General features: G+C 42.1%; 1 protein-coding gene across 1 annotated transcript; it reads right to left on the minus strand.

Annotated features, from left to right (window-relative positions):
* Nucleotides 1-8,177: 8,177 nt before the first annotated feature.
* ABRACL (ABRA C-terminal like) lies at nt 8,178-20,656 on the minus strand. Its single transcript, XM_080807138.1, has 3 exons — nt 20,573-20,656; nt 14,798-14,864; nt 8,178-8,761 (listed from the first exon to the last, which is right to left on the minus strand). Exons 2-3 carry the CDS (start codon nt 14,856-14,858, stop codon nt 8,577-8,579), a joined length of 246 nt encoding a protein of 81 aa, XP_080663264.1. The 5' UTR covers nt 14,859-14,864; nt 20,573-20,656; the 3' UTR covers nt 8,178-8,576.
* Nucleotides 20,657-25,198: the final 4,542 nt, after the last annotated feature.

Here is a 25,198-nt window from a genome sequence, read left to right on the forward strand (position 1 = left end):
AAAGACAGCCTCTTCAACAAATGGTGCTGGGAAAATTGGACAGCCACATAGAGAAAAATGAAATTGGACCATTTCCTTACACCACACATGGAAATAGACCAAAATGGATGAAGGACCTCAATGTGAGAAAGGAATCCATCAAAATCCTTGAGGAGAATGCAGGCAGCAACCTCTTTGACCTCAACCGCAGCAACTTCTTCCTAGGAACATCGCCAAAGGCAACAGAAGCAAGGGCAAAAATGAAGTATTGGGATTTCATCAAGATCAAAAGCTTTTGCACAGCAAAGGAAACCGTTAACAAAATCAAAAGACAACTGACAGAATGGGAGAAGATATTTGCAAACGACATATCAGATAAAGGGCTAGTATCCAAAATCTATAAAGAGCTTAGCAAACTCAACACCCAAAGAACAAATAATCCAATCAAGAAATGGGCAGAGGACATGAACAGACATTTCTGCAAAGAAGACATCCAGATGGCCAACAGACACATGAAAAAATGCTCCATATCACTTGGCATCAGGGAAATACAAATCAAAACCACAATGAGATACCACCTCACACCAGTCAGAATGGCTAAAATTAACAAGTCAAATGACAGATGCTGGCGAGGATGCGGAGAGAGGGGAACCCTCCTACACTGTTGGTGGGAATGCAAACTGGTGCAACCACTCTGGAAAACAATGTGGGGGTTCCTCAAAAAACTGAAAATAGAGCTACCCGATGACCCAGCGATTGCACTACTGGGTATATATCCTAATGATAAAAACGTGGTGCTCCGAAGGGGCACGTGCACCCGAATGTTTATAGCAGCAATGTCCAAATAGCCAAACTATGGAAAGAACCTAGATGTCCATCAACAGATGAATGGATAAAGAAGATGTGGTATATATATATATATATATATATATATATATATATACACAATGGAATACTATGCAGCCATCAAAAGAAATGAAATCTTGCCATTTGCGACGACATGGATGGAACTAGAGGGTATTATGCTTAGCGAAATAAGTCAATCAGAGAAAGACAACTATCATATGATCTCCCTGATATGAGGAAGTGGAGATGCAATGTGGAGGGTTTGTGCGGTAGGAAAAGAAAAAAATGAAAGAAGATGGGATCAGGAGGGAGACAAACCATAAAAGACTCAATCTCAAAAAACAGACTGAAGGTTGCTGGTGGGGGGAGGGGATGGGAGAGGGTGGTGGGGATATGGACATTGGGGAGGGTATGTGCTATGATGAGTGCTGTGAAATGTGTAAACCAGGCGATTCACAGACCTGTACCCCTGGGGATAAAAATAAATTATATGTTTATTAAAAAATTTAAAAATTAAATTAAAAAAATTTGGAAAAAAAAAAAGGAAATAAGAAGACCATAAAAGGGGGCGCCTGGGTGGCTCAGTGGGTTAAAGCCTCGGCCTTCGGCTCAGGTCATGATCCCGGGGTCCTGGGATCGAGCCCCGCGTCGGGCTCTCTGCTCAGCAAGGAGCCTGCTTCTACCTCTCTTTCTGCCTGCCTCTCTGCCTACTTGTGATCTCTGCCTGTTAAATGAATAAATAAAATCTTTAAAAAAAAAAAAAAAAAAAAAAGAAGACCATAAAAGTTTCCACAATAAGGAAAGTCAAATGAAAATGATGAGGAATTAGGATGTCACCTGATTTAACAACCCTGGAAACTACAATCTACTGATGCTACTTTTTCAACTTGAAGCTCCATTCTCTCTCTTCTCTCTCTCTCTCTCCCTCCAAAGGGCCATGTCACCCCAGGATTTATTGGCAGGGTTTTTTTTGACCAGGAGGAAAGGTGTAGAATGAAATCAATAAAACTGATATCACAGAAGGCAGAATGGAGAAACAGAAAGAAATAAAACAAAACGGGATCTCGGGGACATCACTGATTTGCTTGATCAAGCTATCCCTGAAGCCCTGCCTCCCTGTGAATACTGCATTGTATGTGCTCTTTGGCCATCTATGACCAACCCCCAGGTATCACTGGCGTTACTTCCACTGCATTCTACTTGTTGAAATAGTCACAAGTCTGCCAAGGTTCAAGAGGAGGAAATGTAGAACCACCACTGACTCTGAGAAATGAAGTTAGTGAGTGGTGAACCCTGAGGCTCAAATGCAAGCTTTCCTGATATAATGCTATTGTACCACAAAATCATTCCTAACCTGTGAGCAGAACACCCATAAGAAACCACAGAGCTAGTTCAAGGGGTCCAGGAAACCATACCAGCACCAAGCATTTTCTGTAGATAAATGATAGGCCTTATATACATAATAAATGTACTATTATCTTTAAAGTGTAAGCATTACTCTTATGATTAATAACATACAAACTCTTAAAACTTTGGCTGAAGTCATAGTAGTTTTTTGTATTTTGTGTGTTTTGTATTAAGTATTTTCTTTCTTTCTTTCTTTTTCTTAAATTTCATTCATTTATTTGAGAGAAAGAGAGAGAGTACATGAGCATACATGAGCTGGGTGAGGGGCAGAAGGAGAAGCAGGCTCTCCACTGAGCAGGGAGCCTGATTCGGGGCTTGACCTCAGGACTCTGGGATCATGACCTGAGTCAAAGCAGACCTTCAACTGACTGAGCCAGACAGACACCCCTGTATTATGTATGTTCTTAATCATGGACTCTAGGAGTACAACTAATGTGTGTAGGAAATATTTTTATGCCTAAAAGGGGTGGCCATATCCTCCAAATTGAAAAGTACTGTCTTCACAGTCTATCATAAATCACAGAGAATCTCTGAAGAAATTGTTAGAACGGGATCACATTGCCTCCCAGATCCCCAGGCACATCTCAGGAAGCTCGATGCCCAGATGTTGTTATAAGCAGCAGCTCTGAACTATATGCCTGCCCACCCTTGCCCCCTATTGACCTAGTCATAACTGATTGGCCCAGGCAAGTGCAGCTGACCAAATCAATTGAGTTGGCCAATGATCTATGGGGTAGACTGGCACAGAAATTTCTGACAGCTGAGGGCAAACTGAGCTAGTCAGACTCATCCTATTAAGCATTTTAATTTACACAACCAGACACACAGCACGTGAGACAGCTAGCGGCAAGAACAGACACTAGTAAATCAAAGTAATGAGGGAGCAAAGTAAAAGTTCAGTAGAAGCTATGAATTAGAGAAAAGACAGAGGATGAGGAAGCTAATTGGAAGCAGGAGGAGAAGCAAATGGAAAGTGGCTCTGTGAACACAGCTGAGTGGTATTAACAAGGGAGCTGGAAGGCAGCCCAGGAGGGATTCTTCCTGAGAGCTGCCCATCGGAATCCATCTGGGAGATGCTTCCTCATGGAAATGTTTGGGCCCATCCAGATCTACGGAATCAAAATCTCTGGAGCACTGAGATGCTGAAAAACTACAGAAGCTATTCTGGCTTAGGAGTCCCTCATCTCCAGAAACCCCCACCATGGCCCATTTCACTGTCTTGGATTTCAGTGAGTAACTTTATCATCCTAATTGCCCAGTATAAATCCTGATAGTGAATCCCTATTAACTAGCTAAGTTTGTCCCATTACTTCTCACCAAAAAAAAAAAATGTCTCACTAAAACACTCACTAAATTCTCCCTGATTCTCACTAAAAAGAGACCTATGCGGGGGGGGGGGGGATTTTTTTTTTTTTTTTTAGAGAAACCTTTTTTTTGAGGCTGTAGAGATAAACAAAAACCACAAGAAAGGGGTTGTCATATGGAGTCATCTTCAGGAAAAATATGGTCATTTTTGATATCTCATCAAAAAAGGCTTCTGAGGAGTGAGTTTTCTTTGAAGAGTTATTTATATCTTTTGTTAAGAAAGAGGAAACTCTAAGACTCTTTGATTATAAATAAATCAAAGATACATGTCTCTCTCTTGACTTTTTCTAGATATATGAGGCAATAAATTAATGAGTCCAATACCACATGCCACACAATAAAGTGGGCTTGTTTCTTTCCCATCACATATGTTTGTATTTTGTCTGTCAGTCCATAGGCTTTTCTCTTCTTATTGTCTGGACCCAGAGGAAGTAGCTCAGACCCCAGGGAGATCTGGGATGTTGCCGTTCAATTACGACAAATTCCTCAAGCCAACCATTCTGTGACTTATTTTCAAACCATCTCTCCAGGACACAAGGGGTGCTTGGATTTCTTACGATGGGAAATTAAGGAAATTTGAGTATGCAAAAGTGGTCACTTTCATCACTTCTTCACTTAACAGTCACTCTCTGTAAAGATGATAAACTATAATTATAGATTGTCTTCTACAATCACGATATACAAAATAACACTCTTAGGGAACTTACAAGTTAAAGTCACTTCATAATTAGTTAAAGTCACATTATTTTATATAAGATTTTTTTAGAGTTCTTTATAATTCACCATTTTTAAGACATACACTTAGAATTGTTTCTTCTGTCTTGAGTTCAGAATAATGCCCCAACCTTCTTTTCCAGCCTTCCTCACAATATTCCTTTCCTTCCTTACCTTAAGCTACTTGCTTTTCTTTCCCTTTGTAACCACTCCACCAGGAAAGACCTTCTCAATCATTCTGCTTTAAGAAAAACTTCACTTCATCCCAGTCTCCCCCTGGAACAATTCATCATTAGTATACTTGTCTCCTATAATCATCTACCCAAAGCCGCTTCTATATTTTATCTATATTGTGCAAATCGTTTGTTTCTCTTTGAAGACTAGAATCAAAGTTTACTTATTCTTATTTTGCTTTGCTTTAATAATCCCTAATGCCTAGCATAGTGACTTGGAAAAAAGTAGATGCTATACATTTTTGTTGCATGAAGAAACGCTTGTATACAGCTATTCATAATTTCTAACCCCCACCCACCTATAGCCAATGACACCCATTACTGAGACAACTGGAATGTAGTTTGTGGTCAAGAAAGATTATTTTCACTGTGAAGCTGGCTTAAAGAAATCAAATTAATGGTTTTTAATTTTTAAGGCCATGATCCAAATAAGAGAGAACTATCCAAATATGAAATCATTACAAAGGAATTGACCATCTCAAATCTAAAGGAAAATATGTAAAACTATCATGGATCTCAAGATAAGCAGATAAGATCTCAAGCAGCAGATAAGAATGCTATGGTGTCAATATTCTCAAAATGACTAAACAATCATACAGATATATCTTTTCTGGGAAATGTACCAAATTCTCCATCATTATGGTTTGCAACTTTGAAACTTCATTTGATGTAGACCAAGAAGATGCTAAACAAAAGGACAGATCGAGTGACTAGCTCAATCACTTCTGCAGATTTTTTTTTAAAAGATTTTATTTATTTATTTGACAGATCACAAGTAGGCAGAGAGGCAGGCAGAGAGAGAGGAGAAAGCAGGCTCCCTGCGGAGCAGAGAGCCCGATCCGGGGCTTGATCCCAGGACCCTGGGATCATGACCCGAGCTGAGGGCAGAGGCTTTAACCCACTGAGCCACCCAGGCGCCCCTTCTGCAGATTTTTTAAGCAAGTCTTTGATTCTATGAGGGCAGCCTCCTCTCCACAAACCTCTGTTGGGCCGGAGTTTCCCCAATTGCTTTCCTCTGAAGCTTGCTTCAGTTTCTTACCCTAGGCTCTTACAAATCCTGTAGATTATAGGTCTTTTCCGTTTTCCAAGTGCCTGATAATAAAAATGTCAAGTTAATGATCATCATAAAGGCAGAATTATGGTTATCTGCACATACCAAAATTGAGATGAAATCAATCTTGAACCATAATTCTCAAGCCTGTTTATTTTTTTAACTTTTTAAAAAAGATTTTATTTGTCAGAGAGAGTGCAAGCAGGGGGACGGCAGGCAGAGCAGGCAGAGGGGAAAGCAAGCTCCCTGCTGAGCAAGGAGATGGATGCGGGTCTCGATCCCAGGACCTTGGGATCATGACCCGAGCCAAAGGCAGATGCTCAACCCCCTGAGCCACCCAGGCACCCCTCTGAAGCCTGTTTATACTCCTGAACCTCCCCCAAGTTCCAGAACCAAATCCTCACTTGCTTACTATATACATTTCCACACTACCCACTTCAAGTTAACCAAGCCCAAATGAAACTCTAAGACCTGTTCCATCCGATTTCTGTCTCTGGTAACAAATTATTCTCAGTCACTGATCCCTCATCTGGTGTGACTTTTAACCAAATCTTCTCCTTTATCTTTTATTTTCTGCCATGCAGTTCAAGAATTCATCCTTCAAAAGGTCACTTGCATTTGTAGTGAACTTATGTTGCTCCTGTATACCCAGCATCCATTTTTTTTTTAAGGGAACTACCCCTCTCCTACTTGAGGTGAGGCTGTAAAGCATAGCACCTACCACGTCCTCACTTGAAAACAAGCTTGTGACCTAGGCCCGTCAAGTCATCCATCGTACCTTATTCCTATGGCAAATGTTATTGGTCAAAGGGGTAGGTTTATGCTGCAGGTGGGGCCAGAGCTCCTCTTCCAGAATTCATAATTAGGTATAACAAATTATCTTTCCACTAGGGTTGCTAATCTAGAAGTATGTGAATTTGCAACTACAAGCAGGCATCCTCCTGGCTATATGCAGAAGCCTATTTAAAGTAGAAATGGGGGCACCTGGGTGGCTCTGATGGTTAAGCATCTGCCTTCGGCTCAGGTCATGATCCCAGGGTCCTGGGATAGAGCCCCACATCAGGCTCCCTGCTCAGCAGGGAGTCTGCTTCTTCCTTTCCTTCTGCTACTCCCCCTGCTTGTGGTCTCTCTCTCTCTCTCTGTCAAATAAATAGATAAAATCTTTAAAAAGAATTAATAAAGTAGAAAGAGAATGAGACTGAACCGAAGAAGGCATCAGTACCTATATAAAAAGCCAGAGAGTTTGAAATTGTTTGAAACCCTAGGGCCAGCCATGCCTGAAGTCCATCCCATCCTGGTACTTGCCAGTTAGATGATTCTGACTTGCCCATTTCCAGCTAGGTGAACTTGGGCAAGCTATTTAACGTCTCTATGTAACTCTTGCCTCATCTATAGAATGGGAGATAATATTAATACCTACCTCACAGGGTTGTATGAGGATCAGCACAGCAAATGCTCAATAAATATTTTTTTAAAGATTTTATTTATTTATCTGACAGACAGAGATCACAAGTAGGCAGAGAGGCAGGCAGAGAGAGAAAGAGGGAAGCAGGCTCCCTGCTGAGCAGAGAGCCAGATGTGGGACTCGATCCCAGGACCCTGGGATCATGACCTGAGCCGAAGGCAGAGGCTTAACCCACTGAGCCACCCAGGTGCCCCAAATGCTCAATAAATATTAACAATGACTATGAGGTGCCGGTGAATACTACTGTTGTTTAATCTAGTTGGAACTGGGGTCTTGTCACAATTGAAAGTGCCTTGATGAGAGTTTCAGCTTCTTTAAAAAGGCACTTGGAGTCCATCCTCCCTCTGCTTTTCCATGATCCCCACCCCCATGGATTCTTGAGCAGTGTTTTAGCTGGCTTGTCTGACAGCATCTTTGCTCTCCAAAATCTTCCCTAGTCACCAGGGCCAGAGTCACCTTCATGAAACATCACTTTCATCAAGCAGCTTCCCTGCTCCAATTTCTGTTCACACTCTTCTCCACGGTTTCCCAGGTTCCACCTTACTTATCCAACCTGAATCACCTCTCTCCCTGACATTCCAATCAATCTGCCATCTGACCTTTCACAAGAGCAAGACTTGCTAATCCACGTTCCCTTGCTTTACCTTGCCGGAGTCTTCACCTTCGTCCATCCCATCTTTCTTGTCGATAAATAATCAACTGCAATCATGCAGATTCTAACTCTTCTAGGATACCTTTTCCAAATCTAATGGTTTTCACAGATTTTACCCTCCTTGAGATTCTGTATCATTTTCGATTCTGTACCAGAAGCTTCAACAGGCTTTTGTAGACATTTCTGTATTGTTTCAGGTGGACCCAACTAATCTCATTAGAGAGTAAAATTTTTAGGTTTTGTTGCTTTTGGCATGTCCCCTAACTCAGTGGTAAGCACATAACAGACACCAAATAATTTGTTACAGGGCCCAATCAACACATCCCTACTTTTAAAATTCTGTAGTTTTAAGGAAATTTTTCTTCAAATTATGATAACTTTTATTGCAATTATCTAAACTCGACACAAAAACTTCTAAGAGGCTCATAAATCTTAAGTGACCAAATAAGGCAATCAGACAATTTTAACATAGTTACATGTTTTTATTACATAAACATTACAATATTCCTTGTGACAGCTGGTCTTCAGTTTTGCCTCTTGCTTTTATGGAGTGTCAAATGTCTGTAGAAATTGTCTAAGAAGGATTTATGAAACACCCTTGTACCCTCACCAAAAAAAGCCTCAATGCCAACATTTTTCCAATCAGAGTCCTGAGAAAAAATAATGGGTTTTGTTTATTTTACAGTGTAATGCATACATTTTCTTTCAGGGTATAAAAAAGAACAGACCTTTAAAATAAGAGTCTCCTTTTGTTTACAAAGTCCTATAAAAATACATTAAGTATGCTCATGTTTGTCCTTTGACTTAATATTCCAGTTTACCGGAAACAAAAAATAACAATAAGCAAAGATATGCAAAACCACATTAATCCTGTAGCAATATAATGTCTACATCATCATGAACACCTTGCAAAAGTAGCTCTCCTGGGTACGTAACAATCTTTCTTCGTTTTGCAGCTTTGAGAGTTCCCACCAGTGCTTCGAAGAGGTTGGCACATTTGTCGTCTCGGAAGAGGACCCCAAATTTCACACTTAACTTCCCATCAGCATCTAATTTGAGCAAATACAATGTTAGCCAATGCAAAGTCTTGCCCCCATATATGGCAGATTTACTTAATCAAAAAACATCTAACTATGTGTTAACCAAGATGACAATTTTACAGTTTACACTCATAAATTCAATGTCATCTCTTGCCAGATGCAAAAGTGATTAAATAAATACAACGTGTTGCACACCTCCTAGCCTTAGGATCATCTGGACAAAGACTAGAAGTGAACCAAAACTGACTTACAAAAAGTGAATGTGTTACAGTGTTACTACTGTGGACCAATTTCCCTCTGTTTACATTTTAATTTTAAAAAAGAAAAGATTTACTTATTTATTGGAGTGAGAGATTGTGTGTGTCCATGTGCTATGCACATGCGAGCGCATGAGTTAGGGGAGAGGGAGAGAGAGACCCCTTCAGCAGGCTTCCCACTGAGTGCAGAGCCCAAAGAAGTGGGCCTTGATCCCAGGACCCTGAGATCATGACCTGAGCTGAAACCAAGAGTCAGACACTTAACTGACTGAGCCACCCAGGTGCCCCGACATGTTGATTTTTTAATTGTGGTGTTGCTGAATCAATAAAAAAAAAAAAAAAAAAAAAAAAACAAGAGAAAGTTTGGGTCAGGAGCAGCGTTTCTCTAAATGTATTCTAAACACACTCAGAGCCCCAGGGTAGGACCGGTGACCTTAAAAATGAAGACATCTGTATTTACCAGATCTCTAGATTATCCAGTTTGGAGACCAGTTTTTAATATAGATGTTAAAAATTGAAGTAAACCCTAAAAAGAAATGAACCATCAAGCCATGAAAAGATATGGTGGAACCTTAAATATGTATTACTAAGAGAAAGAAGGCAATCTGAAAGGTTATATGCTGTATGAGTCCAACTATAGGACATTCTGGGAAAAGCAAAACTATGAAAAAAGACAAAACTAAATAAAAAGATCAGCGGATTTCAGGGGTTGGGGTAGGGGAGAGATGAACAGGCAGAGCACAGAGGATTTTTAGATCAGTGAGTATACTCTATATACTATAATGATGGATACATGTCATTAAACATTTATCCAAACCCATAGAACATACAACACTAAGAGTGAACCATAAACTATGAACTGTGGTTGATGATGTATCCATGTAGATGATCAATTATAACCAATGTACAATTCTGCTGGGGAGTGTTGATAATGGGGGAGGCTATGCATGTGTGGGAACAGCAGGTATACAGCAAATCTCCGTACTTTCCTCTCAATCTTATTGTATTCTGAAACTGCTCTAAAAAAGTCTTTTTTTAAAAAAATGAGATAAATGAAAGGTGGATCTTTGATTAAAAATCAATCAACTGGAAACCTGTACATAAAATACTATGAAGCACCTCCCCACTGTTGGTTGATTCCCTTGATCTACCTGGCTAAACTTCTGACTCCCTTCCTTCAGCACCACTCCACATTCTCCCCTCCAATAGCTGTGCCCGCTCTCAAGGACACGGCCATCAGAGTGAGTGGGACTGTCCTTGGCCAGGGCTTCTTGAGTTCCCATGATCCCCTGCTAGAACTTCTAACCTGAGACTTAGTGTGTTCCTACTGTGCTGGGCAATGGAGGCAAGTAGAGGAAGTATAGAATCACTTTCTAGTTCTCAAAGAAATGGCTTCAGTTCCCACGGGGAAATAAGAAATACACACATAATAAGTAAAGAAACAGGACAAAGGAGTATGTGACTGGATGTCCAGTAAGTAGCCAACACAAGACATCCTGCAGTTTGGAGAAGGGCAGGATGACTCTGGGCTAGAACGGGAAGGGAAGATTTCCCGAAGGAGGCAGCACCGGTGCTGGCTTTGAAAGGGAGTGTAACATGGAGCTTTTCATTTTTTAAAAAAGATTTATTTTAATTTGAGAGAGAGAGAGTGGGGGGGGGCGCATAGGGAGAGAATCTTCAAGCAGACTCCCTGCTGAGTGTGGAGGTGGAAATGGGGCTTGATCCCACGAGCCATGAGATCATGACCTGAGCGGAAACCAAGAGCTGGATGCTCAAGAGACTGACTCACCCAGACACCCCCAGGTTACATTTTTTAAAGGCACAAAAGGCAGAAACCTGGATATAATCTTGGGAGCTCTGCCCACTCGCTCCTCAATCTCATAAGTGATTCCATTTCCTTTGTATCTTCTGTTGCTCTAGCCTCTTCTCCATGGACAATTAATTTCTTGGTTCAGGCCGGACTTGATTCTCATGCAGATAACTGCAAGACTTCCTCTCCAGTCTCCCTTTCTGCATTTTTGTCCCCAATACATCCTCCATATTGGTGCAGAATAAAATCTGTGAAAGAAACCTTTAAGATGCAAATCTGTTTGATGCTCTTTTTTTTTTTTTTTTTTTTTTTAATAAACTCTACCCCCACAGTGGGGCTTGAACTCAAGAGTCACACGCTCCACAGACTAAGCCAGCCAGGTACCTCTGATGGATACTCTCCTACTCTAATCTTTCAGGGGCTCCCTACCACCTTCAAACAGTGATGTCATTGGCGTTCCAGATAAGACCCTTCATCCTTGGCCCTTGCACTCTCTCTTGCCTGGTCTCCTGCCGTATCGCTCTATGCACCTCTTGATCCAGTCAAAATCGATGACTTGCTGGTACCCAAGGTGACATGACAGATCCTGCCCTGGCAGTTTTGCCCATGTGGAGCCCTCTGCCCAGCATCCCAGAGCCCTTTCTCCAGCTAGTTCTTTTTCTTCAAGAATGGGCTCAAATGTCACTTTTTCTGAGGAGTACTCTGTGATTCCCTCAGTCAAGTTAGTAACTTCTTATATGACTAAATATATATCAAAGCACTCACCAGCAATTATAGTAATAAGAGCTAATATGTATTGAGTCCTTGCTCTGCTCCTAGAACTGGTCAATGCATTTTATAGTAATTAAAACTCCCTTACTCCTTATTTCATGGAAGGCAAGGCACAATCCATTGCAGGAAGCACCATTATTTCAAGTTCCACTTAAACTGCCAATTTAACTACAGCGCATCATGGATTATAAGATGCATTCCTATTTTAGAGATGTTAAAGTCTGGGGTAAAAAGTGTCTTTGAATCATTGAACTAGAATATTATTTGCCAAATAAGGAAACCAAGGCATAAAAATGGTTACTGACGTGCCCAAGGTCACACGGTAAGTGGTAGGGGAGCTGGGATTTATTCCCAGAGAATCAGACTCCAGAGCCCATGCTCCTAACCAGTTCCCCATACGTGCTTCCAGCTCATTTGTCTGTCTTCCCACTACCTAAAGAGGCCCACAGGGGCTGAGATGGAATTTTGTTTATTTTCACATGGCCAGCACTTGAGCACAAAGACAGCACTCAAGAAATATTTGTTGAATGAAAGAATTTAAATCTCCAAATAATCTTTATCCACTTAACGTTTTTCCACTGGATGAAAAATGAAAGACTTTAAAGAATTTCATTTTAAAAGAAATAGATAAATAGGTTAACTAACTAGAATTTAAGTAAAAATCTGGAGAAAATGAAAAAGAAATAGATAAAAACGAATTTGTCCATTTCCAGCTTCACCTAATACATTCTATTTAGATTAGTCTAAAAATGATTCTCCTAAAGGCTAATTTAGTCAAAATTATCCCAGACACAACTTATGTAATTAACCATAACCTGTCCAGAGATAACTTATCTCCATAGATGCTTTTCAGCTCAAGAAGTCATTTATTTCCAGGAACAGGTAAATCAGGGAGGCTTAGGGAAGCTGCAAAGTTCAAAACGTTTCATCCTTACAGAAATGTGATAATTACCGTGTGGTCTTCGAGTTTGTAAAGATGCTAATTTTAAATGCAGGTGCAGTCTGCCCTAGTAGAATAATAACTGTTTCAGGGTAAATGTCAGAATTTTAAATGCAATTGAATCTGACCAATAAACACTTGGCTAACATGGAGACAGATCTAGGAGAGAAGAAAATCCTATAAATCATTCAAAAATATATCCATAATATCTTTAATAATCTAAACACCAGTACTACTCCCAAGAGCAACACGACCTCACAAAGGTAGAAAGGTGGAAAAGTGGAAATGAGGAACACAGGTTTCTTTCACTGTTGAAAATAAGATTCACGGGGCACTTGATTGACCTAGTTGGTAGGGTGTCTGCCTCTGGCTCAGGTCATGATCCCAGGGTCTAGGGATCGAGTCCCGCATCAGGCTCTCTGCTCAGTGGGGAGTCTGCTTCTCCCTTTCCCTCTCCTTCTTCTTCTGCCTCTCCCTGCTGTGCTCGTGCTCTCTCTCTTTCTCTCTTTCTCTCTCAAATACATAAAATCTTAAAAAAAAAAAAGAAAAAGGAAAGAAGATCCGCAACAACAATGGAGAATTAGTACAGAGGACATTTGATACAAATTGTTCAATGGAATTTTCCAAGTAGGTCTTATTTCAAGTGATCTGTGATTCAAAAGCAGACTGAGTTATAAGTGAGAAAATTCACAAGCTATAATGAAAAAACAACTCTTACGAGGTACTTTTTAAAGCTGTTATCACTTAACATGATATAATTTTATTTAATTTTTTATATGATGTAATTTTAAAACTTTGAGTTCCATTATCTTAGTTGTTGCTGAATATGTCTATTGCTCTTACAATTTTCAGAATTTTCCTGCACTCCAGTATATCTTATCTGATATGTACAAATACCTAAAGCTACAAACTTAATAGTTACTTTAATTACAACTTGGAAAAGGACACTAATACTACCAATTTCACATGGCACTAATTTCAAGGTAGCTGCTTCTATGTTGCTGAAGAAAAAGCTGATTAAAAAAAAATGTAGAATGAAACTGGACCAGTTTCTTACAACATGCCTAAAATAAATTCAAAATGGATGAAAGACCTAAATATGAGACAGGAAACCATCAAAATCCTAGAGGAGAACACAGGCAGTAAACTTCTTGACTTTGGCCATGCAAGTTCTTACTGTGTGCCTGTCAGTTGAGTATCTGACTCTTGATTTTGGTGCAGGTCATGATCTCAGGGTCATGGGTCAAGTCCTGAATCCAGCTCTGTGCTCAGTGGGGAGTCTGCTTGAGATTCTCTCCCTCTTCTTCTTCCTCTGCCCCGCCCCCAGATTATAAGCACACCATGCGCATTCTCTCTCTCTCCCCCCTCTCTAAAATAAATCAGGGACACCTGGGTGGCTCAGTCGGTTAAGCACCTGCCTTTAGCTCAGGTCATGATCCCAGGGTCCTGGAATTGAGCAGAGAGCCTGCTTCTCCCTCTCCCTCTGCCTGCTGCTCTGCCTACTTGTGCACGCTTGCACTCTTTCTCTCTCTTTCTCTCTCTGTCAAATAAATAAATAAAGTCTTTAAAAAAAAAACAACAAATCTTTTAAAAAAAACTATGTAAAGGGTTCTTTTAGTTACATGTACATAAATACCTGGTTATACAAAACTCAAGAATTTGAAGAAAATAAAGACAATTTAGTATAATTTGTATCTGAGTTCCTAGTCATTTGAAAGTTTGTAAGATAGTGGCAAGATAAAGCAGAAAATAAACATCTGCCTTTGGTGCAGGTCATGATTCCAAGGTCCTGGGGTCAAGCCCTATGTAGGGCTCCCTGCTCAGCAGAGAGCCTGCTTCTTCCTCTCCCTCTGCCTGCCATTCTGTCTACTTGTGCTTTTTCTCCATCTCTCTTTCAAATAAAGAAACAAATAATCTTAAAAAAAAGAAAATAAAAAAAGATAGAGCAGAAAAAATGAATTTTAATAGTGTGACATAAAAATTTGAACACAATTCAATCGCCAGATTTCAATGTAGCCAGACTAAAGAAGCATAGCAATTTTCTTTTTCCATTCAAAGGTTGATGGAACATCTCAACCATTCCTTGCATCAGAATCACAATATCCCCAAAGGCTTTGTCTCCAGAAATCACTCCCCGGCTGAGGGCAGAGCCACCGTAACTATGTGATGAGGTCCTGGGTGACCCCTTCATAGGCTTCTACCAAAATATCTGTTCCTACCTGCTCTGAGATAAACTCAGAATACCGTGGCTGTGTTAGAATACTTACTTTTTGAACCCAGACGATGAATTTCCTCCACTAAGAGGTTAATTTCGTGATCCACATTCATTGCGGCCTGAGGGAGAAAAAAATGCTATATTATTACCATTTCTATATCCCATTAACACATCTTGCTAAATTCAAGGGCCATTTCTTTCTTTCTTTTTTCTTTTTCTTAAGATTTTATTTATTTATTTGACAGAGAGACAGAGTGAGAGAGCACAAGCAGGGGGAAAGGCAGAGGGAGAGGGAGAAGCAGGCTCCCCACTGAGCAGGGAGCCTGACACAGGGCTCGATCCCAGGACTCTGAAATCATGACCTGAGCCAAAGGCAGCCACTTAACCAACTGAGCCACCCACGTGCCCCTCCTTTCTCCCCCCATGTTGCATTTGTCATTGTTAATTTACCACGTCCCTCTTCCTAAAAATACTTGTGTGATGTACAGGACACCAGAACACCTCCATTTCCCTTCTGTCTTTATAACTGCCCCTTTGTGCTGACCCCACTCTTATTCTACACAGGATACTGAGGAGAAGGCAGCACCCACTACTAACCTCTGAGCCCATCCTCGGGATGCTCTGCTCTGCACCCAAAACTCACTGTCCAGAAGCAGAGAAAGACTGAGAATGAATAATGGCAATGTGACAGCATTCTCTGAGTGGTGGGTCCAAGGCATTATGGGAGCATAAAGGAAGAAGCCACTGAAGATTTTGTAGAGGTCACTGGAGACAAGTGGACCAGGTAGACAGTTGGCAAAGGGTGCTCTATGAGCAGGGAAGAGTGCGTGCAAAAGCACAAAAGCAAAGGAGAAAAATCACAGCACATCTGAAGCAACTAGCTAGAAGCTGGAGTACCAAGAGAAAGGAACACACTTCCAACCTTCCCGGAGCCTGCGGTCTGGTAGGGAAAGAAGATTAATACAGGGCAACCTGAATACTGTCAGGTTAGCGCCATGATGCCCATGGGTCACACGCAGGGCAGTGCGTCCTTCCCTGGGCCGTGCCCAATACAGCCTGACTGCAGTGGGGAGAGCTAGTGGTAAGGACCAGTCATGTCCGATGAGGAAGAGCCCAGGACTAACAGGAGCTGTGAGACCTACCTTGGTTCACTAGGTCTTCTCCAGCCTGGGTTCCACGCACTGTTGTAGCTTCCTCCACCCCACCCCCTTGAACTCAGGGCTGCAGCTTCATGGCTTCTTTTTGTTCCTCAAACACCCCTGGTTCTCCCACCTCCAACCTTCACACATCCTGAGTTTCTGACCCAGGCTAGTGCTATTCCTCTTTCTTGCAGCTAACTCCCACACATTCAGTTCCAACTTAGATGCAACTTCCTCCAGGGAGCCTGCCCTGAAACCCTGCGGGAGGATTCCTCCCCCATACCACTGTGCACCCTCTCCATTGCACTTGGCTGGAACTACCAGTTTCTCGGCTTTCACCATGAGATGGTAAAGACCTTCGATGCAGGAATCTGACTATAATGTTCACTGCTGGGTGACATCTGGCACCAAGAGCACAGGCTCAATAAATACTGGTTTCAGGGACACCTGGGTGGCTCAGTGGATTAAAGCCTCTGCCTTCAGCTCAGGTCATGATCTCAGGGTCCTGGGATCGAGCCCCACATCGGGCTCTCTGCTCAGCAGGTAGCCTGCTTCTCTCGCCCCCCCACCCCCCCCACCTCTGCCTGCCTCTTTGCCTACTTGTGATCTGTCTGTCAAATAAATAAATAAAATCTTAAAAAAAAAAATACTGGTTTCAAGCTGAAAGGACAAGAGCATGGAGGGGGATGAAACTTTGCCTGTGGAAACTGTCACTACAGAGTTGTTGATTTGGAGCAAGAGTGTTCAGAGACAGAAAAGGGAGGTAAAGGGGGCATGGCAAACACCTACAGAAAGGAAGGGGGAGCAAGAAACAGGGAAAGAGCAGGTGGATGTGGAGGAGAGAACGCCAACCATGCAGGGTCAAAGAAGTAAAGGCAGTAGAGAGTTTCCTTATGAAGGCAGTAACTCAGGGAAAATGGAACAGGAGAGTCAGAAAGTCTGAGTGACTGGCAGAAGAATATGCATCAATTCAGGTCTGTTTCCCAAACAAATAAGGGACTAAAAAAGTGGGGTTGTATGAATTGTTTACTTTGGAGTGATGATTCGGAAGAAACAATTGTATCCGGACAGATTGTAACTAATTCCCAGTAACCTTGAAAAAGAAGAATGAAATCCAAGTTTAAGTGATACTGACTGGTACCCCAGGCTTTCCATCAGCTCCTAATTGAAAGCACCCTTACTATCTGCTACGTTATTTGTGCAAATATTATAATTTAAGAAGTGTTTATTGTGGCAGCAGCTCCTTCTGCCCATGGGTCCTATTTCTGCACTTTAATAAAACTACCTTTTCCACAAAAAAAAAAAGTGTTTATTACAATAAGATCCAAAATCTTGGTTCAATGCATCTACATAAAATTCAGTATCAAAAATTAGTTTCCAAATATTGAGAGCTTTGTGTTGGTCAAATTACATCTATAACACTATATTCAATTCGAGATAATTTGAAAGATGCTAAAAAGTTAAAATATAATCAGAAGGCACAACAGAAAGATAAGCCATGAAAATAATAGTAGAAAAAAACCCATATAGATGTTAGTGTGACAGACAGGTGACATTTTTACTTACCTGGCTCCCGCTCCCCACTCCAGCTCTAATTTTTGTTTGGGTCCAGTCTTTTCCTTCCTGTTCTAAACCAATGGATTTCAGTAGAGCCTCACCCTAAATTCCAGGAGTAGGTCAGAGCCAGAATAATTGATTTGGGGCATAAGGTCCGTGATCCCATCCTAAACAATGAGGTTCAGCCCATGGACTTTGCCAGATCAGTAAAACAACACTTTCCTATTAGGTTCTAAGATGTCAGTTTAGAGCCCCTAATGTAAACTATGACCATGTGAAAAGAGCCTTTCAGGAATGAAGTTAACACTAAGAAAAGCCCAGCCATGTTACGATGACTGAGTCTGTATAGGACCCTGGCCTTCCCAGTTGCATGAACCATCAGTCTTTTCTGGCTTTGCTTGTGCTAGTTTGATTGAGTTTCTGTTACCCATACTCTTAAGGAATCTTGAGCCATAAAGTCAGTCAAGACAGGACCTGCAACCATTTTCTTTAAAGTAAATCTTCTTTTATGTATTTATGTGGTAGCATTGTTTCATGCTGCTGTATCGGGTAGGATAGATAGATATAATGGACAGATTTGGGAGCCATATAAGAAAGGAATTTCCTAACAATTAAAACTGTCTAGGAATGAATAAAGTTTGTACCTGTTACTGACAACACTCATGCAAGTAGTATAGATCTGTGAGGGTTAGTGAGGAAATTAGCCTAAACAGAAGGGAGAATGAAATGTCCAAGGGGATTATGGTCCTCTCCAATTCTCAGGTTTTCTGTTTTCCTCCAACTCTGAACATTTATCTCTTTAAAACTGGCTCCCCAAAATCAGCAGCACACTTCAGACCTAGCTCTCCTTTAATAATGACACTCAAAGACGAAACGCCACTACTAAGTAGTGTGAAAACCTGCATAATATTAAGCAGATATAGGCAGATCCAATTTAAAGAAAGGAAGGCAACCAGCATCTTTATAATTAATTACACACAAGACTCCTTATCTATGTTAATTCATGTAATCCTAAGAAACCTTGCAAAGTATGCATTATTTAAACACATTTTACAGGGGGGGCGCTGGGTGGCTCAGTTGGTTAAGCGTCTGCCTTCAGCTCAGGTCATGATCCGGAGATCCTAGGATTGAGTCCCACATTGGGCTCCCTGCTCAGCAGGGAGTCTGCTTCTCCCACAGCTCCTCTACCTCTGCGCCGGTACCCACTCCTGCCTGCACTCTCTCAAATGTATAAATAAAAATCTTAAAAAGGGGGGGGGGTCACCTGGGTGCCTCAGTCGGTTAAGCATCTGCCCTCAGCTCAGGTCATGATCCCAGGGTCCTGGCATCAAGCCCCTGGCATCTTCTCCCTCTCCCTCTGCTGCTCCCCTCGCTTATGCTCTCTCTCTCTCTGCCAAATAAATAAATAAAATATTTAAAATAAAATATTTTAAAACACCCATTTTATGGATGATGAAACTGGGTCAGAGGGACTCCCCACAATTAAATGCTGTTTCTACATCATTCTATTTTTTTCTTTTCCTCTTCCTCATCTTCTTCCCAGTCATTATGCAAAGTGTGCTAAATATAATAGTGAGTTGCGTTTGTATGGAACATTACATGCTGAGTACACACAGAAGGCAGAAGAGTTACAAAGCAAGAAAGGCTCCCAGCCCAGACCCCTACAAGTAGGAAAACACCAGGCTTAGGAATTATTGCAAGCACACATAATTTGGCATGATTTATTTATGCATTTTATTATTTAGCGGGGACAAAGCGGGGCAATACTCATTGTTGTTACACAATCTTTAAGGCCCATGACATTGTATAAAATACAGAAGGCTGGGACCGGAATAAGCAGCAAGATGAAGAACAATGAAGAGAGGCCATCCGCAGAGCAAGTCTAAGGGGGAAGAAAGATTTTCAGTGGGAGCTCAAGGCAAGGTGGTGGCAAATGCTGATCGGGTCCTCTAACTGTGTCAGAATCTAATTAGGCATTGTGCGTGGGAATCACAAAGAAAGCGGAATGTCAGGGAATTGGGCCATATCCCGAAATGCTCCACCATCAATACACACTTAAGAATATATTTAAGGACCTTTTTATAGTTTTTGTTTTGTTTTGTTTAAGTTCAGAGGCGATACATGGAGATTTTCGAATGTTCGAGGAATAAAGCCTGCTGGAGTGGGGACGCCGGGGAATCAGCAGCCTGCGCCGCACCCACGCCCTGGGGCTGGCCACGTTTCTCAGCTGTCCTTGCAATCTCTGACTAGCAGCTGGTGTGGGTCAAGGGATGACTTGGGTTCCTTCCTGCCTGCCCGCTGGCGCGCACACGCTCCATATTTGGTCATCCCTGCGCGAAGTTTGGGAGCTGGCCCGGAAGGGGTCCCAAGCTCCTGCCCCTTGCAGGCCACCACATGGTCACCACCCGCACCAGTGCAGGGTTAGGGAGCGCAGGACTCGGGGGGCCGGGGCCGCATGGCGGGCTCCGGGGCTGCCCCCGAAGGAAGGGCCGCGTCCCGGAAGCCTTTGTCTCTGCGGGTCCCGCGCCAGCGCCGCCCGCCCGCGCTCCGCGGTGGCCGGTGCGCCCTGGCGCGCCGCGAAAGCCAGCGCCCCAACCGGGAGACGGAAACGGACTGATCCCGGGGCGCCCCGAGCCCCTAGAGTCTCTCACCACCCCCACCCCCCACCCCCACGATCTGGAGCGTAGGGTGCCGCACCCCACCGCCCGCGCCGCAGACTCCCCAGCGCGGGGGACACCGCAGTCTCCCGGGGAAGCCTCGCCCCTCGCGCCGAGCCCTTCCCCGCCGGGCTGTGCAGAACGCGCCCCCGCGCCCCCTGCAAGTGCAAAGCCGCCGAGCCGCACCGCAGAGGAAACCTTCGCCTTGAGGCCGGCTTCCCGGTCGCCCCGGGCCGGCACAATGTCACGTGAGCCGATGCGGAAGTCGGCGGGAGACGCGGGGGCGTGGGGGCGCGCCCACCCGGCCCCCAGCGCGGGGTCTCAGCCCAATTCCGGTACAATCTCCACTCGCCTCGGCCCCTCCCGGCCCCATCTACCCACACGCAGCCCCCGATCGCCCGTCCGCCTGCCTCCACCGGACTCCTCCGTCCGTCCTTTACACCTGCCTGTCACCTTCCCGAGAGACCCACTCACCTATCCGCCTCTTTTTCTTTTCCTCGGAGAAGCTGGGGCCGCGTCGGTCCGGACCCGGTTATCTTCTTCAACACACCGAGGAGGAAGAGGCTGAGGAAGGAAGTGACTGAGGCAGAAAAAGAAAGGCTGGTGTGGAGGAGGGGGGTGGGAGGTAAGCGTTTAAGCGCTCGAGGAAGGGGCCGCCCACACTCCCAGGGACAAGCCTATGAGGAGGAAACTCAGCGGAGGAGACGCTCGGGAAGCGGGCCGACTCCAGGCAGGTGGCAGGACGCCCGAGGCTTCTAGGAACAGGACTCGAACTTCGATTACTGCCACCTTTCCCCTGCGCCACTCGGTGCCGATGATCCCCAACCCCCGCCTCTGATCCTGGCCATAGATTTCCCGCCAGGATCTCCTAACGTAAGAAATAAAGCGCCCCCAATGTGATGACTGCTGGGGTCTAGAAGGAACGTGACATTGGTTCTGTATGCCAGGAGCAGGGGTCTCCATAAAACTACGAAATGGCACAGTCTGATTTGGGGGGATGGAGAAGCGTTCTTAAAAACAACTTGTTCTATTGCAAAGAAATTTGACTTGGACAATGCTAGTTCTTGATCCTGAGTGAACATAACTTTCTTCTCTTTTTCATTCATTATTTCCTACATTTAACTGCATAGTTCAATCGAGCTATTTATACTTCCTTTGTTTTAGTCACTGTTATTTTACTCAGTGTGTTTTACTCGCGCGCCAAAGAGAGAAAGAAGAGAGATGCTTGCTATACCCAGAATCCCTTAAAAAAGGAAACTGAGGGGCGCCTGGGTGGCTCAGTGGGTTAAAGCCTCTGCCTTCTGCTCAGATCATGATCCCAGGGTCCTGGGATCGAGCCCCCCATCGGGCTCTCTGCTCAGCAGAGAGCCTGCTTCCTCCTATCTTTCTGCCTGCCTCTCCGCCTACTTGTGATATCTCTCTCTCTCTGTCAAATAAATAAATAAAATCTTTAAAAAAAAAAAAAAAGGAAACTGAGGCTCTGCTGAAGTGACCCAAACTATTCCTAAGGTGAATGTTGCACAAATAACCCCAAAAAGCACCATACATCCCTCGATAGCTGATTAGATTAAGGGTGATCATGTGACCCAAGGGCACACAATCCATAAACTGGCCATCATCCTAGAAGGTGACCTGGAACAAGCAATTCATACCAAACAGGGATGCTGATAATTAAGTAAGCCAATAGGATTCTGCCTTGGAAATTGAAAGAGGAGAGCACAGAATGGGCTATGCCATAGAAAGGCTGAAGCTGAGAGAGCTTGAGGCTGGAGTAGAGAAAATGGGCCTCCAGAAAGCAAAACACTGGAGTAAGCAGAAACCCCCTGGGATGAAGTGGGGGGGGGGGGCAGAAATGGTAGAAGCAAACTCTAAGTGAAGCTGAGACCCGGGGATGGAAATGAGAGCAACAAACCCCTGTTCCCCAGGGGGATATTAGTACCCAGGCCCCTAAGGCCACACTGGATCCATCCACTTTCCAAACTGTATTCTAGTTACCCTTTCATAGTAAGCACCTACCACTCTGGGCATCACTTTGAATGGGTCTCTGTTCCCTACCACCAAAAGATTCTGATTCAGCTTATGTTTCCCATATCAGATGAAGTATACGGTGACTCTGAGATCCTTTGGGGCCTATCTTTTTCCCACTAAAAAACAAAGTTCAAAAGTCACACTTTAATATCTTTCAAAGTCAACATAATGCAAAATTATAATTCAAGAAATTAACCTGTTTAGCAGTTCTCCAAGCAGGACCTGGCCCTTCGGCCTGTGGCAGTGGTCATAGTTCTTCATCTGGATAATATCCAGTGAAATGAATAATCAGTCTGTAGGGTGCTACCCATTACAATTAAGTAATTACTGTTTTACAGGACTCTAACAGTGGGAAAAAAGGAAATGTTTCACCTAAACAAGGAAAAGTCCCTATTCATATAAAAATGGATAGTCTTTATACGTATGCTTTATACGTAACATAAACTTCATGTGCATTTATAAGGAATTACAATTCAAGAAAGTTGTTTTTGATGAAAAATTTTAAAAATGTTTGCCAATTCATATTTTCAATTCATACCCATTTTCAATTCATACCCCTTTCCGATTATTTCCGTTTCTATACAGACATTTGCCATTTTTTCTTCTCTTAGGAATGTTATCATCACGTAGCTAAATGATGTGGAAATATAACTTAAAAAAACAAAACAAAAATTTTAACTTAAAAAGCAAAAAGTAAGTTTATTAAACAGTTAAGAAGTATTTATTAAATATCGAGGATATGCCAACAACAGTGTGTCAGTATTGGAGTGTACAAAGTAGCCTACAGCATGATTTTTCAAGAACTTTCAGGGCACCTAGGTGTCTCAGTGGGTCAAGTCTTTGGCTCAGTCATGATCTCATGGTCCTGGGATCAAGGCCTACATGGGGCTCTCTGCTCAGCGGGGAGCCTGCTTCCCCACCTGCCTGCCACTCTGCTGAATTGTGATCTCTCTTTCTGTCAAATAAATAAGTAAATAAAATCTTTTAAAAAAGAAGAAGAAAAAGAAGAACTTTCAGTAAGATACATATGAAATATTAAGACGGGGACACCTGGGTGGCTTTGTTGGTTGGGCATCTGCCTTCAGCTCAGGTCATGGTCCCAGGGTCCTGTGATGGAGCCCCACGTTGGGCTCCCTGCTCAGTGGGGTGCCTGCTTCTTCCTCTCCCACTTCCCCTGCTTGTGCTCTCTCTCTCTCTCTCTCCATCTCTCAAATCAATCAATAAATAAGAAATATTAAGGCAATCTTTATCCATTTATTTAATTGCAAAATATAGACCAGCACTGTCCAATAGAAATATACTTGTGAGCCACATATGTATTTAAAATTTTGTATTAGCTACATTAAAAAATGTGAAATTAACTTTAATAATATATGCAAAATACTGCCATTACCACCTATAAAACTTATTAATGAGATACTATACATTCTTTTCTTTGTATTAAGCCTTTGAAGTCTACAGTGTATTTTATTCTTATAGCACATTTCAGAGGCTCAGTAGCCTTATATGGCTGGTGGCTATTGTTTTAGTCAGTGCAGCTATAGACAATTCCAGAATAAAGCATGACATATATGCTAATAATTTCACTTAAGAAATTACATGGTCTTGGAATGAGAAAAATTATAATTATATTTAAAGTTCATGACAAATTGAGGTATTCATTTTAAAAACACAATTTTCTCCATTGTAATGAATAGAAAGCACTATTTGTAAGAAATCTTGAGGATAGCAATTCTAACCCGAGTATATGCCCGAGAGAAAAGGCACAAAAATTCATCAAAGGATATGACAGAAATAGTTACAATAGCACTATTCATAATATTTCTAAACTAAAGCTACCTAAATGCTCAATAACATTGGGATGGTTAATAAATTGTGGCATATTTTAAGCTGGAAAATAATTCACCAAGGAAAAGACACGACCAGTAACTACATGCAACAATATAGATGAACCTCATAGACATGATATTGAGTGAAATGATCCTGACTAATCTTCTTTTTACATAAAGTTTTAAAAGCAAGCAAAACTAATCAGTGGTATTAAAAGTTAGGGTAGTGGTTATCTCTGCTGGGTGGTGGGGTCACTAAAATAGGGCATGACAGGGGCCTTCAGGGTGGTGATGATGTTCTGCTTCTTGATCTACTCACTGGTTAAACAGATGTTTTGTTTTGCGAAGTCACTAAGCTGGACACTTAATTTTTTTCTCTTGTGACTATGTTCTTTCTTAATAAAACGTTAAAAATAAAACATTAAACATTAAAAAAATTAAAAATATATAAAGAATAGAAGATCTTGACCAATCAAGGCCTATTCCAGGAATGTATGTATTATTCAACAACATCCAAAAATTTAAAAGTTCCCTATGGCTAAGAGTCTTTAAGTTTTATCCTGTTCTGTAAGTGAGATTTTTCAGTTGGACCATCATTCTAGTTCAAATTGTCATCACATTGTGCTCATGTTAGTTTTAAAGATGATAGTATTATTAATGATGATTGTGTGTCTTGGGCATTAATTTGGGATCCAATTGTGGTACTATTTGAGCGATTTGGGTGACACAAAAAAGTAAAAGTAAAGTAAAAGTAAAAATTTGTGCCCTGAAGAAGTAATGGAAAAGGATTATGTATCATAAACAAGGGGGATTTATTCTAGGAATGCAAAATTGGCTCAACAAATAGAAAATAATCAATGGGCTGCAATATATTAATAGAATAGAAGGGGAAATCCATATAATCAACTCAGTAGATGGGAAAAAAGCATTTGATAAAATGCAGTACTCTTCTGCAATAGAAACCCTCAACAAACTAGGAAAAGAAGAGAATTTTCTTAACCTAATAGTAATAAGGGCAACCACAAAAACTCATAGCTAACATCATACTTAATTGTGAAAAGCTGAAAGCATGTTTCCTAAGATCAGGAACAAGACAAGAATATCTGCTAAAGAATACACCAAAAAAGCTATTAGGGACAATAAACCAGTTCAGCAGGGTTACAGGGTATATCAATGTAAAAACCAGTTGTATTTCTTTTTTTAAAGACATTTTTCTTTTTCCTTTTTTAACAATATTTTATTT

The sequence above is a fragment of the Martes martes genome (genome assembly GCF_963455335.1).
Source record: "Martes martes genome assembly, chromosome: 6".
Classification (NCBI taxonomy): domain Eukaryota; kingdom Metazoa; phylum Chordata; class Mammalia; order Carnivora; family Mustelidae; genus Martes; species Martes martes.